This window comes from Hoplias malabaricus, chromosome 2 (assembly GCF_029633855.1).
Source record: "Hoplias malabaricus isolate fHopMal1 chromosome 2, fHopMal1.hap1, whole genome shotgun sequence".
In the NCBI taxonomy this organism is placed as follows: Eukaryota; Metazoa; Chordata; class Actinopteri; order Characiformes; family Erythrinidae; genus Hoplias; species Hoplias malabaricus.
The window spans coordinates 70,028,454-70,042,860 of record NC_089801.1 but is presented as its reverse complement, the minus strand read 5'-3'; the positions used below and the strand labels follow the sequence as shown (position 1 = coordinate 70,042,860).

The following is a 14,407-nucleotide window of genomic DNA, read 5'->3' as shown; positions in this document are numbered from 1 at the left end:
TCAGTGAGAGTTTGTGTGTTTGTTTCAGGAAAAACACCAGAACTTTCTGAACTGGCTCCCAGTCTGACCCAGGCCATCCACAGAGCACTTCTGTTGCCAAATGCCAGAATTAGATTCTATTGCAAGGCCTTCCCAATACATGGGTATACTGTGCCATTTATGCTCAGTGGATCTACCTGAAATGGAAGTGATTATTGTTTTGTTGTTGTTGCCATAGTCCTTGATGTTTTCCTAAACTTTGACCCAAAGATATATCCACAACCCCCAGAGAGCGAGGCCATCTCCACAACACAAACTTCCACAACACCATCCTTTCATTTCTGATTATTCAGCTGTCCAGCTCAGCAGTGCTACTCTTTTCTCTGTTTTCAGAAGCTTGAGGCTGCTGGTATGAAGATAAATTACCTGCCCTTTAAACTGTTACACAAAAAGAAAACAATTTTCTTGACATCAAAATAGGTAGTTTATTTTGTTTTGTTTCAGAAAACAGAGCCATGCCTTGCTTCCAAATATAGAAGCCTTGAAAAACAGCCAATTACTGTAAGCTGAAGATAACTGCCATTCAAGGTTTTTCAGATCGATTATATGTGCCTAGCATTGCACTATAATTACTTAGTAGGCCATTGCAAGGTGATGCCTATGGGCACATTTCTTATTGTGTGAGTGAAACGGTATGCAACTCTATGGTATATTCTATTGATTTTGCAGTTAAGCTAATTTCCCCTAAACACTTTCCCAATAAATCATCTCTTGTTGTAACAAAACCTGAGAAATATGTCTGACGAGTGGCAGATGTCTTTATGAATCAAGACACTTTTGTGTCATTTTGTCAGTTTAAGTGTAATTGTGGTGAGCGACGTCTCGTACTTTATTATTGTGTGAAATTGCTTGAGGAAATGTTATTTACTGACGTATAATGTGTTTCCTAGTACAGTGGAACCTCTACTAATGAACTTTCCAAGATACGAACCGGGCATTTGAATATTTTTTGCCTCCACCAACGAACCATGACTCTAGAAACGAACCCGAGCCACCGCCGAGCCGGCGGCTGGAAATGGCCACTGAGCCCAATAGGCGAGGGTCCCAGCGCGCCCAGACTTGAGTGAGCTTTTAAGATTAGCACATTGTAGCTTTAGCAATTTAGCATTAGTGTAAATAGCAGACATTGAAATTCATTGAAAGTTAAGCCGTAACTACGCTTCGTCTCCCCACATTCACCCGCCTACTCTCCGTTATTCCACCCACCCCCCACCTCCCGTCATACAGCCAGTGCCTGTGTTACTCCTCCAGCCAGTCGTCACGTCTCCAAGGTAGCGATGTGTAACCACTTAAAACTTTACTATTTCTTTTTTATTACTGTTACCACTGTATTTCTTTGTTTATTTTTAGTAACGCTACATGTATTTTTTTACTAATTTGAGAGTGTTGTAAACATATATCAGTGCAAAAAGGGTGACTTTCGGGGTGGGGGCTGGAACACATTAATTGCTTTTCCATTATTTTAAATGCGGAAAATTGACTCAAGAAACAAACTTTTCCACTTACAAACCGGGTCACGGAACGGATCAAGTTCGTAGGTAGAGGTTCCATTGTATATTGTTTGCTGAGATGGTGTACCCACCCCAGCACATGTCTCAAATATTGCACATGACATGACACAGCACTATTATTAGTAACGTTACGCAGCGATTATATTTTACCCATAAAAGTTTAATACTTTTCACTTTCGTAGGCAAGTTTTCATTGTCGGAATAAAATGATGAATTTTGCAGGGGTAGTGCTGCAGTTCCATCATCTTGATCAGCTGGTGCAGAACGGTCAGGATCAGCCGTGTTTAATATTAATGAGAGCTTTAGCCTTAGCTCATGCGTATAGTGACACTGCAGAATCCTCAGGGTTTTTTTTCAAAATCTTCTAGTGTGTGGTTAGCAACATTAAAGTTAACACTTCCTGCATACTAAGTGAAAATCAGCTGCCGTGTTCAAGAGAATATGTCCCTGTAGCAGTGGCTTCAGATTCTCATATTATATCCACTACCTGGCCTTTTTTTTCTGCTGCGTTCTGTACAGTTTCTCAAAAGGAGTGCGTAGTGGAAAAAGTGACCACCTTTCTTCTCCACTTTAGAAATGTTCAGTCCTCAGAGAAAGAGAGACCCGCTCCTGGCCCTCTGCTTTTTTTCCAGGCCTTTAGACACACACACACTATCCTTTTCCTTCTTGCTCAGACCCTCTATAGACTCTTTCTGTCCTGAAGCTTAGAACTGTAGTGTAGCATACCTGCTTTGTCAAAGGTCTCACATAGAACTACAGCAAGAGCTACTGGAGTAGTGGTTATGTTCAAACCAAATCATTACTTGTAGAATATACGGTCAAATCTTCGTTTTGCAGAGTGTATGTGTGTACGTATACATGTGTAGGTGATGCTGAGTGAGAGGAAAGCAGAGCTAATGTAATCCCACACTGTAAGAGCAGAAGGGCACTACTAGCTCTTTGAACTCTGAAGGAAATTGAAGTCTCCAGAGCGAAGCCTTGCTATGGAAAACTCCACTGATTAGCTCCAGAGTGCAGCTTGGTGAAGTCAGAGCATCTGAGTCTCATCTGTCCAAGTCTAGTCTCCTGAACATCAACCAGCGCTCAGTTAACTCGGTTCTTTATGACCATCCAACATCTGGCTTCTAGAGGCTGGTGTGATAGTGCTGCTAATGGGTATGACATACGGCTTGTCAAAAATAAAGAAAATGTATGTAAACACTGGCAGGCAAGAATGAAGCTACCTCAGAAATGCAGAGGAAAAAGTAACTTAGCCATATCATTACTATTAAATATGTATTGATTAACACATTTTAAAACTATTAATAAGTGAATTAAAGGGGAGGGGGGGGTGCTAAAAAGTCATTGATTAATTTCACTGCAAAGCATTTTTTTTATCTAGTGAAATATTAATATCACGCTGAACTTGTAGAACCCATGAGCACTGTAAAGATAAATCTTCCCTTTGTTCTCATAATGTTGGACAGACGGACAGATCAAGGGTCAGAGTTGTCCGGCAACTTTCATAACAGGGGCTTTTGGGAGTGAACCTTCACCACGTTGACTCTTGCCACAAAGACGAGCAAGTGACGTTAGAAAGGAGGCTGAGGCAGGGTTTTCATTCTTTTTTTTTAATAAACTGTCTCTTCCACTTTTCTTTTTTGTCACTCTGTCTCCCTCTGTCTTTTTCTTTGTTCTCTCTCTCTCCAATTTATAGAGCGACTGCTATTCTCTCTCTCTCTCTCTTTCTCTCCATATTATAGAGCGACTGCTAAATCCATTTCTGTAACCCGTGACATAACACAAAAGCCCTGCACTGCTTGTTTTATCATATGCCAGAAGGCACAGATCTGAGTTCAGTATTGCCTTTTCTATTTTAGTGGTTATGTACAAAATTAAACGAGAGAAAGCTGATCCAGAACAAACTCAACACAGCAACAGACAAAACCCAAGATCTCACCAGTTTCTCTTTAGAAGGGAAGTTCAAACCTTGTCAGTCAGACATTTAGCCTTGAAACGGTGTTCCAGCTTGTGTTGAGATTTACCGTGAATTGTGTATGAACTGTGTGAAGGTGTACTCGTGTAACAGTGGTGTACTCATTTGAGCATTACCTTTATTTAACCAGGTAGGTAAACACACCCACATTTGGACTGTACAGCACTGCGCAAATGTTAGACAGCAACCTTCTCGCTTCTAATGGATTTTGTGTATAAATTAATTATTGTATTCATTCATTCATTCATTCAGCCACTCGTTTTATATAACCACTTCATTATAATGAGGGTCACTGTGATTTCGGAACCTACTTAGAACCTGGAGCCATTGGTGGCAAATCAGGAACACACTTCGAACAAGGTGACAGTCCATTATTTGCCCCCTTCAGCTTTTTTACTGAAAACTTTCAACATTGAGAGACAAATTAAACCCCATTCTTGCTCCTATCCACCTCCTTCTGCTGTTTCTGTTCGTTTTGTCCGTTAGTGAGAAAAAGAAATGGCTTTTCTGGGAGTAACTTCTACTTCTCACACACAGAGAGAGAGAGAGAGCGCAGTGCTTTTTTGGCTACAGCACTCCAGCAGAATTCAGGCACCAGTGTTTCTTATTATTTGGACGAAGCATTCTGTAACTGAGCAACTGGAGATACCTCATCTGTTAAATGTTCACCATTTTGCACTAATGTATTAAAATCAGTGGCCCTGCCAATAAGACCAGTGTCTCCACATTAGTCCTCATTGTGTTTCCTTCCTGCTCTTTTTGTCTTTGACGTAATGATTACTAATCCTCCTTCAATCCCAGTAAATACACCAAAAATAAAGGATTTAATTTATTATTTATAACTTTTGTTAAGACTCTTTTCTTCCACTTTGTGTGCTTCTGTGTTCCTGCCTCTAAATACACTGCTTAGCTCACATATATTTTACTGAGTTTTAAGAAGTTATTGCTTTACTTTTAATAATGGTGTGTGCCCCCCCCCCCCTCCTTTTTTTTTTTTTTGCTAGGTACCCACCATTTTTTGACGACAATCCGTTTGGCATCTATCAGAAAATCCTGGCAGGAAAGCTGGATTTTCCACGGCATCTGGATTTCTACGCAAAGTAAGCTTGAGCCAAAGCAGGCAATGACAAATTAATTAACCTTAATGACAAGCTCTCAGCTAAGCGTATGCTTAGAAAGTACACAAGTCTATTACTCAATCTGCACTCCAGTTCTCTTAGTTTTGGTAATTGATAGTTATTGAAAGACGTTAGTACACAGTGCTACCTTTGACCACTGTGCTATTGCATGCTTGTTGGGGGCTTGCTTTTTTTTTCTTACCCATACACTTCTAATTGTTCTGCAGTCCATGGATAAGTAGGTTAACATCCACACACAATACAAACTGGCCCTTGCTGATGTGAACCCATTAGCTCAGGCCAGAGACAGCTGCGGAGTGGAGGAATGCAGTTGATTACTCCCTCTTTTCCTAACAACCACAATCCCTCTGACCCACATAGAGCACAGCACAGGCCAACCATCTACTGACAACAACATACATCAGACCTATCAGTTCGTAGCACACATCCTTTGGAGTTATTGACATTCCTAAAAGAGTAGTTTAGTCCAGTAAATCAGATTTTCATAAATAATTCCAAATATTATTAAGCAGTCGAGACATATTTGACATTCAAATTTTGCGTTGTTAGTTTTGCACTAGAGCTACTAATCTAGCTGACCAGCAACCGGAGCATGTTTTACCTTACCCTAAGTAGTATTTTGACCTGTAATAGGGAGAATTGAGCCTCTGTCATTGGTAGTCTGAGCTCAGCACTGCAGAAACGGCACTATGTAATTTTGGAGGCGGGTAGAAAGAAGCCTTCAAACACGAAACAAGTATTGACTGATCCAATCTAGTTTGAGTAAGATGTGCAATTTTATTATTATTATTGTTTTTATCTTTTGGCTTTAAACTTCTTTAAGACATTTATCACGTGGAAGGAAAATAGATAAAGCCAGGAAGAGATCCATTTTCCTGTCAGGGTAATACTTATGATCTTCTTTCTGAAAAAAACCTGCTTTGGAATTTAGAGATTTATGGAGAGCTGTAAAAGACAGTCATGTACAATATTTTGCTCATACGGGTGAGGAGGTGAGCTGCGTGATGAGTGAAGTGCCAAGAAAATAAAAGACCTAAGGTTTTGATATGGAGTCAGGCCATAAAGCTGTCGTCTGATGCTGAAAAGCGTCACGGCTGTTGCAGAATCTACAACAACTTACTAGTGCACAGCACCATCCCGGTCTGCATTATTTCATGGGTTGTGATTTGACCAGAGGGGGTCTTTGAGACATCACTGAAACACCAGCACATGGCGGAGATATTTGAAGCAATTTTGCGACTGATTCTTACCCAAAGCCTAAAAGAGTTTATCTTATGTTTAAAGTGCAAAACGACTGATGATCTGCCATGATGCAATGAAGCAAAAACATTTTCTTCAAGGGACATTAACAGATATTAAACAAGAATATTTTTGTTTATGTATTTTGAACAGCTGTGTCAATCAAAGTCACAGAAAATATAATTTATTTCTGTTAATATCAGACAGATGAGCAAGCTACGTCAGAGGAACTGGTTTGCATCCACTCAGCAGTTCCATGTGTGGAGGCTAGGGAGAGTGCAAGCTCAGGTCACTGCAAATTTGAGCCCCTGAGGCTCTGCACACATTAGCCTGACAATATAATAAGCAAAGGAAATATGAGGCTGCATTAACACAGTCAACATGCTAATAGGCAAGTTGGCGGTGCACAGAGACTAAGTTACACATGGTTACCCTTTGAATTCAATCTATAGCAAAGAATGGGAATACCCGCAATTGAATATAGTGAAGGCAGCAATAAATCAGGAACATAAGTAGCTAAGTGCTGCCCCTCTATGGTGCTAACAGTCGGTGGAAATGTGTACTTCATTCATTAATATGTATTAAAAAATTCATTAAGGGACAGTATTATACATTTGTCTGTTTTATTTGTGCCCTGAGGTTCACTTAAATTCCATGTGGTTTTTGTACATAAATTATATGAGCATATTCTTGTCCTTCAATAATAATACTACTACTAATATAGTCATTTTATAAAAAATATAGTTTAATAGAGTATTAAATAGTCATTATATTTAAGTCCCCCAAATGGTACCCAAGGAAAATGGATGCATAAATATATTATTACATTTTGAAATGGTTTTTATTACTATATTTAAAAACCTCATACACTGCATTGTACTTGAAAGGTTAGCATTACCATGACTTTTAAATGTATTGATAAATGTCATTCTTCTCTGTCTTTGTCCATTAAGGGATCTCATTAAGAAATTTCTGGTGGTTGACCGGGCAAGAAGACTTGGTAACATGAAGGTGTGTTATTTTACAGTCAATAAAGTTTTGAACTCAGTTAAACCCACACAAGAATGGTCATTCAAGATCCTTATAAGATCTGATTGTGTGCGATATATTGCCATATTAAATACGCAGATGTATTTAGCATTATCAATAAAATAAGCTGATCTGCTGCTATAATAAGGAACATGTCATTATCACTATAGCCTGAGCTCTTAAAAGCTTGGAATTCTTTCAAACAGGAATGCCTGGAAAGAAATGTTATCCTGGTTCAGCTGCTAAGGAAAGCTCCTCTTAATTATCAGAGTGGACACATCTATGGAAAGAGCAGTAAATAATTTGAAAAGTCTCTCCCGATGTTTGGGCTTCTATCTCTCGGGTCAGAAAGTAGAATAGTAGTTAGCAATGCTAGCACATGCCAGTTTTTCAATGTTCCAGCCATGGTTGAATAGCTGTTTCAATATGTCAACTTAATAGTGGATTTTTCACAAATAAGACTTCTACAGGATGGCAGCAGCAGGCCTGATTGCTGTTTATGTAATGTCACAAACCATTCTTGGGCATCAAATTGTCCAGTTAGTTGTAGATACGGTGATAAACTGGTGGATGATTCACAGCAAGTGTGGATTTTCATGCAGCTCTGTATTTTTCCCCTCTAACTGCACTGTAGCCATGGAGCAAATCAAAATATGGTGGAGGAAAGTTTGTGTGTTGCTGCCAAAGCCTTTTCCTATTTCTTCCTTTTCTTTTAAATAACCTGAAACAAAGAAGGTGTCGTGGAAGTTCCTCTGGATTTAATGACATGCAGGTTTTCCTTTTCTGCCATGGCCGTCTGCCTGCATGTCCTTTCTCACTATTTGGCTTAGGGTGACACCGTTGAGATGAAAGAGCATGCTGAAGAAATTTACTCTCATTGTTCACAATTTCACTCCGCGTTCTGAAATCTTGCTTAATTCCATGTGCTCTCGATTAATATCACTTTTTCATTGGGTATGATCCCGTGTGGATAGAAAGCGCGATTTAGCGTGAAAAGTGGCTAGGTATGTTCTTTTATTGATTCCATATTCCACATTTTAATTCCAGTCAAGTCAGTCGTCTTGGTTGTTAAAATCAGTATTTTTTTTTGTTTGTTTTTCCTTCTTAATTCTTGTAGAATGGAGCAGACGATGTCAAAAAGCACAGGTGGTTCAGGTCTATAGATTGGGAGGCAGTTCCGAGTAGAAGACTAAAGGTAAAGATGGCCCAATTTTGACTTTACAACTCTTAAACTTTTTGACTTTACCTCAAGATACAACTTTACGTATTCATAGAAACATATTAAGGCTGTCATGGATTAGTTTAAAAACTAATAAATTAATCAGAGGTCTAAACTAATTTAAAATGTCCAAACAAGCATATGTGTATTATCTCAAAGACTCCAAAAAACTTTAGTGTAAACAGTATACTGTAGCCATTAAAGGGGGCGTATTTTAATGGTGAGTAATGTTTTAATGCAGTGTATTGTATCCCTCAGTCTCACAGGATTGACAGAATTCACAAATATGAATTGTTTTCATTTAGCATTGTTCTCACACTATTATTCATCATTCATTGTACAGTTATGATGATCCCGCAGTGTTGACAAATCTTGGCTGTCAGCTTAGTCATTAAACTATCAATGCACTCATCAATACACCAAAGCTATCCTTAGGTACTCATAGAATTCTCTCAGTTCTAACTGCACTGCTGATGATTTGAACAGTTATGAGTTTAACACAGTACAATATTGGCTTCCTAATACTAATTCCAGCTATCTAGCTTCTGTTTGCATTCACTAGCAACTAAAAATAAAATGCACCTACCATCTGAAGGGGGTTCATCATCAGCAAATCACTTATATTAATTTATAGCCCTAAGGGGGAAAATATATCTCGTATAAAACTATATTGAACTCAACAAACTAACAGACATTATCAAGTTATTTATTGGCTATATTTGCAGTTGCTTTTCCTTTTATCTTTATAGTCCCAGGACATTGGCCCTGATACTGTCACTTCCAGAGCTCTGTGGTAGTCTGTGTGGAACCATAATTATAGAAACCATATGTAAAGACTTCAACAATATTGTCTCTCTTTAATGTTGTAATGTTTTGCTCAGTTTTTTATTTCTTTTTCTTCTCAAAGCCACCCATAGTTCCTAAAGTATCTCACGAAGGTGACACTTCAAACTTTGACGCTTACCCTGAAGACGAATGGAAGAAAGACGCTCCAGTTCCTCCAAAAGACCTGGAGATTTTCAAGAACTTCTGAAAGGTTTTTTTTAAATGGGAAAATGTAAGTAAGTGTTGGCCGTTGGAGAAGGGCATCTATTCGTTCCTCAATGGAGGTCAGTCTGAGCCTGCCCTTATCTCACATTTGGACAGAGATGTTGTGAAGAAAGGTTTGGCATCATGTTTGACAGGAAAAGCATCATGATGAAGATCAAATGCAAAGAGAAGAACACTCCATTCCCTTTACTTCTGTTTCTCGGGGCCTACTTCTCTTATGCAATGAAATGAATCCTGCACCAAAAATGACTTTTGTTGTTTAGTAACATGCATATCTGCAATAACACGGTTGTTTTAATGATTCCTTCTGCTGGATAAAGAGAACATCTTTGATTACCTCAAAACAAAAAAGTGGATTTCTGTTCTTTGGTGCCCACAAGGTTTTTTTGTGTTGTTACAAAGCTAAGAGCACACTTCAAGCCGGTAGCAGGATGTCTAAGTTTTATGGAATGCTGAGACATGGAGTATGATGTGTGTGTGTTGATGATGAGTCATGTAGTCATAGATGCCTTCAGTGTCTCAAAAAGAACATTTCCAAATGTCCCAAAGCATTACATTTTAAATGTTACCTTCAGTACACGTCTGCAATTGTTCATTAAAGGCTCTGTATGACTATGGTCAGGGAACCACATGACAGAGAATGCTTGGTAGAAGTACCTGTACCAAATGTACCAAACTTGTGTCTGCTTCTAAACTACTGGTCCATAAAAGAGTTTTACATGGTGCTTGAAGAAATATTTGACCTAAACATGTTTTAGCATGGAATCTTAAACTCATGCCTTGTTTACTTTGAGGTTTACTGCACCCTTAGGCTTTCTAAACATGCAGTCATGAAATCCTCGTCATCTCCTTCTGTAAATACTTTCTGCTCAGCCTCCAGTGCATGCACGTCAACTAACTTTCAGCACTCGCCTAAGGTGGCCTTATATTAGGATGTGTAAATTGTCTTCTTAAAGGAGCAATCAGTCATTTTCTTCAGTTCTTCTTCGCATTATGAAACTGCAATTATACTGACACCTACTGGATTGGAGATTCTGATTCTAAGTTTTTAACATGGCAGCCCCCGTATGGTGGACCCACTCTATGAAGCCTAAACTAGTTAATTCAGGAATAAAATAAAAAACTGTTTGATACTTACCCTGTGAAGGACTGGCGCGCCCTCCTGGGAGTGTTCCCGCCTTGTGCCCAGTGATTCCGGGCAAGCTCCGGACCCACCGCAAACCTGAACTGGATAAGCAGTTAAAGACAATGAATTAATTAATGTTTGATACTTCATCTCCCCATACAATGGAAAAATGTAAATAATAGCTAGTGTAAATAGTGTTGGCTAATTTTGCTGGTTAAAGTGAAATTTTAAATGAGTTTTACAGTGGAATAGAAACACGATGTGTCTGATTTAGACTGTTCTTTTTGAAGTTACAATGAGGACTCTACAGTCAGTGTTACTCTGAAAAACAAAAACAAGATTAACATATATTAGATTAATCAAAATACTTCAAAAGGATGAATGGCAGGCTATCACGTCTGCTGATGCTTCTACTACGTGTTAAATTAATGTTTTTTTGGTTGATTTTCATAGCTATAATAACTCAAAGATATGCAATTTTTTTCTCGTTATTTATGTGCTGTCAGTGTCTTAACTTAAGTTCCCATACGAATATGGAGATCTCTATTGACCTATTGCATGGCATAGTTTATACTAATGAAACGTACCAACCTCAGCTTCTTAAAAGGTAAATTCTAAAGTAGATGTGTCAAAGAACTTTTAAACTTCAGCTTTTTTTTCTTAAAAGGCCCAATATTACAATATTTAGCCAATTAAATTTTACAGCCAGTACATTACACTATGAATAACTAACCATTATTGAATGACATTCATTGTTCACATTAGTGTGTAGTGCTACGTTTTGTGAGACCCATTATACAACAGTACTGACTATTACAAGTGTTGCTGTCAGACTTAAATTTTATCTCCATTGCTGTTTTTTTTTTCCATTTTGTAGCATGATGTGAAAACGCAATGTTTACATTTTTCACATTGTGGGGGAAAAACATATCGCACACTGAACTGAGCAATCGAGAAATGGTCTGTTTTTTTTTTTTTTATTCGTTGAGATACGAGGATATATTCTGATGTTTTGTCCAAAGTGGCTCCCTTTTCACTATTATCTACAGTACTCACTATGCAGTGCACTATTATAGTAAAGTTGAATTCAGGAGAGTAGTGAAAGATTTCGGAAACTATAATTCGCAGTGGGTTATGGGTATACGCTATCCACTAATATCCACAGTACTGTGCACGTCATACTCTACACATTGTGGGATTGTTTGAGTGCACTATTGAGCTACAAAATGGTGGAATCCCAAAATAGTGAATTGGGCACATTTTTCGGACACAGCAGCAGAGCAACCATTGGCTTTAAACCCAAAAGAGAAACTGTAAGACATGCAGTGGGAGTGTAACTCGATGTGTGTTTTTGTATATAATTATCTGGTATAATTATGTTTACGTCTCTGTTGTACTGTTCATGGTTAGGGAGTTAGCTAGCTTGCTAACTACACCAGTTATTTTCTGTTGAATATCTGCAGATCCAGCCTTGGTCACACTTATATCTCAAGGCAACACAACCTGGCAAAGTAGGAATTTCTAGTGTGAAGGCTGCTACAAACAATGTGTGTCATTTCCGCAGTTATCAATGTGTGTGGGTCAGGTTTTTAAAGTGTGACACTGTGTTTTGTGTGTGTATTTTGTATTTTGTTTTTTGTTTTTTAAATGTACACTTTGCCTGTTCAAAAAAGTGTATTTTACTTTGTCCTTTTGCTACAGTGAAAACTGAGAAGGTTCTATGAACTTGAATAATGTCAAACATAGGAAATTTTCTATTCATTTTTTGATAAATATTCAGATAATTCTTTGATAATCCGTTTATTGATAATATTTTAATGATTCTGTTCTCAGTATGTTTCTTCAGCTGCCTTCTTTGGAAACTAGTGGTGTGAGTGCAGTATTACCTGCTGTTACCAGAGATCAAAACACAGGAAAAAAAAAAAAAATTTCATGTGGAAATAGCTGTGGGCTTGTTTTCAACGCCATGGATCTGTTAGATAATCCACGTGTGCCAGATATTACAGTAAAGAGGTAGTTTCTATTGGGGCAACAAGATTCTACATGAATGAGATCCGCCTTGCTGACATGATCTGAGGTATCTGAGGGCATTTCTGTCAGCATACTGGCATCCAGTCAACACCCCTCAAAGCACTGAATCAGGGTTGTTTAAGAGGCTCCTGAAGTATCAGGGCAACTTTCAGAGATAAGGTTTCTGAGTTTTTATCTATGGGGTTGTCTAGACTGGCTGGAACTGAATCTACTTGTTCAAATAATTCTAATTATTTTCTGTTTGTTTTTGTTTTTGTTCTACTCTCTGTTCCCTTGAAAACCATAGTATAAAGAACATCTTGAAAGCTGTCTAGCTTCTACATGCAGATTGATGCATTATTGTGTATATATATATATATATATATATATATATATATATATATATATATATATATATATATATATATATATATATATATATATATATATATCATTCATTCATTATCTGTAACCCTTATCCAATTCAGGGTCGTGGTGGGTCCAGAGCCTACCTGGAATCACTGGGCGCAAGGCAGGAATACACCCTGGAGGGGGCGCCAGTCCTTCACAGGGCAACACACACATTCACTTACACACTCACACCTACGGACAGTTTTGAGTCGCCAATCCACCTACCAACGTGTATTTTTTGGACTGTGGAAGGAAACCGGAGCACCTGGAGGAAACCCACGCAGACACAGGGAGAACACACCACACTCCTCACAGACAGTCACCCGGAGTGGGAATCGAACCCACAACCTCCAGGCCCCTGGAGCTGTGTGACTGCGACACCTACCTGCTGCGCCACCGTGCCGCCCATATATATATTATATATAATTTAAAAGTAGTCTTAATGAAATGTCTGTCACTGGTTTTGGTCAACATACCACAAGGCCCAGGCACCACAGCATTGTTTCCCCTGTCTAAATATCCCCGTTCGGTTTACTGCCTTAGGTGAACACAGCAGTTGTCCTTCACTTTGTGTGAAAATTTCATCATGAATGGACCAATAGACATTTTTCAAAATTGCTTATATATATATATATATATATATATATATATATATATATATAGTAGTGTTGAAGTCACACAGCTCCAGGGACCTGGAGGTTGTTTGTCTGTGAGGAGTGTGGTGTGTTCTCCCTGTGTCTGCGTGAGTTTCCTCCGGGTGACTGTCTGTGAGGAGTGTGGTGTGTTCTGCGTGAGTTTCCTCCGGGTGACTGTCTGTGAGGAGTTTGGTGTGTTCTCCCTGTGTCTGCGTGGGTTTCCTCCAGGTGACTGTCTGTGAGGAGTGTGGTGTGTTCTCTGTGTCTGCGTGGGTTTCCTCCGGGTGACTGTCTGTGAGGAGTGTGGTGTGTTCTCCCTGTGTCTGCGTGGGTTTCCTCCGGGTGACTGTCGGTGAGGAGTGTGGTGTGTTCCCCCTGTGTCTGCGTGGGTTTCCTCCGGGTGACTGTCTGTGAGGAGTGTGGTGTGTTCTCTGTGTCTGCGTGGGTTTCCTCCGGGTGACTGTCTGTGAGGAGTGTGGTGTGTTCTCCCTGTGTCTGTGTGGGTTTTCTCCGGGTGACTGTCTGTGAGGAGTGTGGTGTGTTCTCCCTGTGTCTGCGTGGGTTTCCTCCGGGTGACTGTCTGTGAGGAGTGTGGTGTGTTCTCCCTGTGTCTGCGTGGGTTTCCTCCGGGTGACTGTCTGTGAGGAGTGTGGTGTGTTCTCCCTGTGTCTGTGTGGGTTTTCTCCGGGTGACTGTCTGTGAGGAGTGTGGTGTGTTCTCCCTGTGTCTGCGTGAGTTTCCTCCGGGTGACTGTCTGTGAGGAGTGTGGTGTGTTCTCCCTGTGTCTGCGTGAGTTTCCTCCGGGTGACTGTCTGTGAGGAGTTTGGTGTGTTCTCCCTGTGTCTGCGTGGGTTTCCTCCAGGTGACTGTCTGTGAGGAGTGTGGTGTGTTCTCTGTGTCTGCGTGGGTTTCCTCCGGGTGACTGTCTGTGAGGAGTGTGGTGTGTTCTCCCTGTGTCTGCGTGGGTTTCCTCCGGGTGACTGTCGGTGAGGAGTGTGGTGTGTTCCCCGTGTCTGCGTGGGTT

The 14,407-nt window shown here is 39.7% G+C and overlaps 1 protein-coding gene across 1 annotated transcript in view; it reads left to right on the top strand.

Moving 5' to 3' along the window:
- prkx (protein kinase X-linked) overlaps positions 1 to 10,135 on the top strand; it is a 39,725-nt gene extending 29,590 nt beyond the window's left edge. The window contains exons 5-8 of the mRNA XM_066661319.1: positions 4,530 to 4,625; positions 6,857 to 6,914; positions 8,050 to 8,127; positions 9,059 to 10,135. Of these exons, the coding sequence (XP_066517416.1) occupies positions 4,530 to 4,625; positions 6,857 to 6,914; positions 8,050 to 8,127; positions 9,059 to 9,184 (358 nt within the window). The 3' untranslated portion in view covers positions 9,185 to 10,135. The remainder of the gene's footprint in view (positions 1 to 4,529; positions 4,626 to 6,856; positions 6,915 to 8,049; positions 8,128 to 9,058) is intronic.
- The last annotated feature ends 4,272 nt before the right edge of the window (positions 10,136 to 14,407 follow it).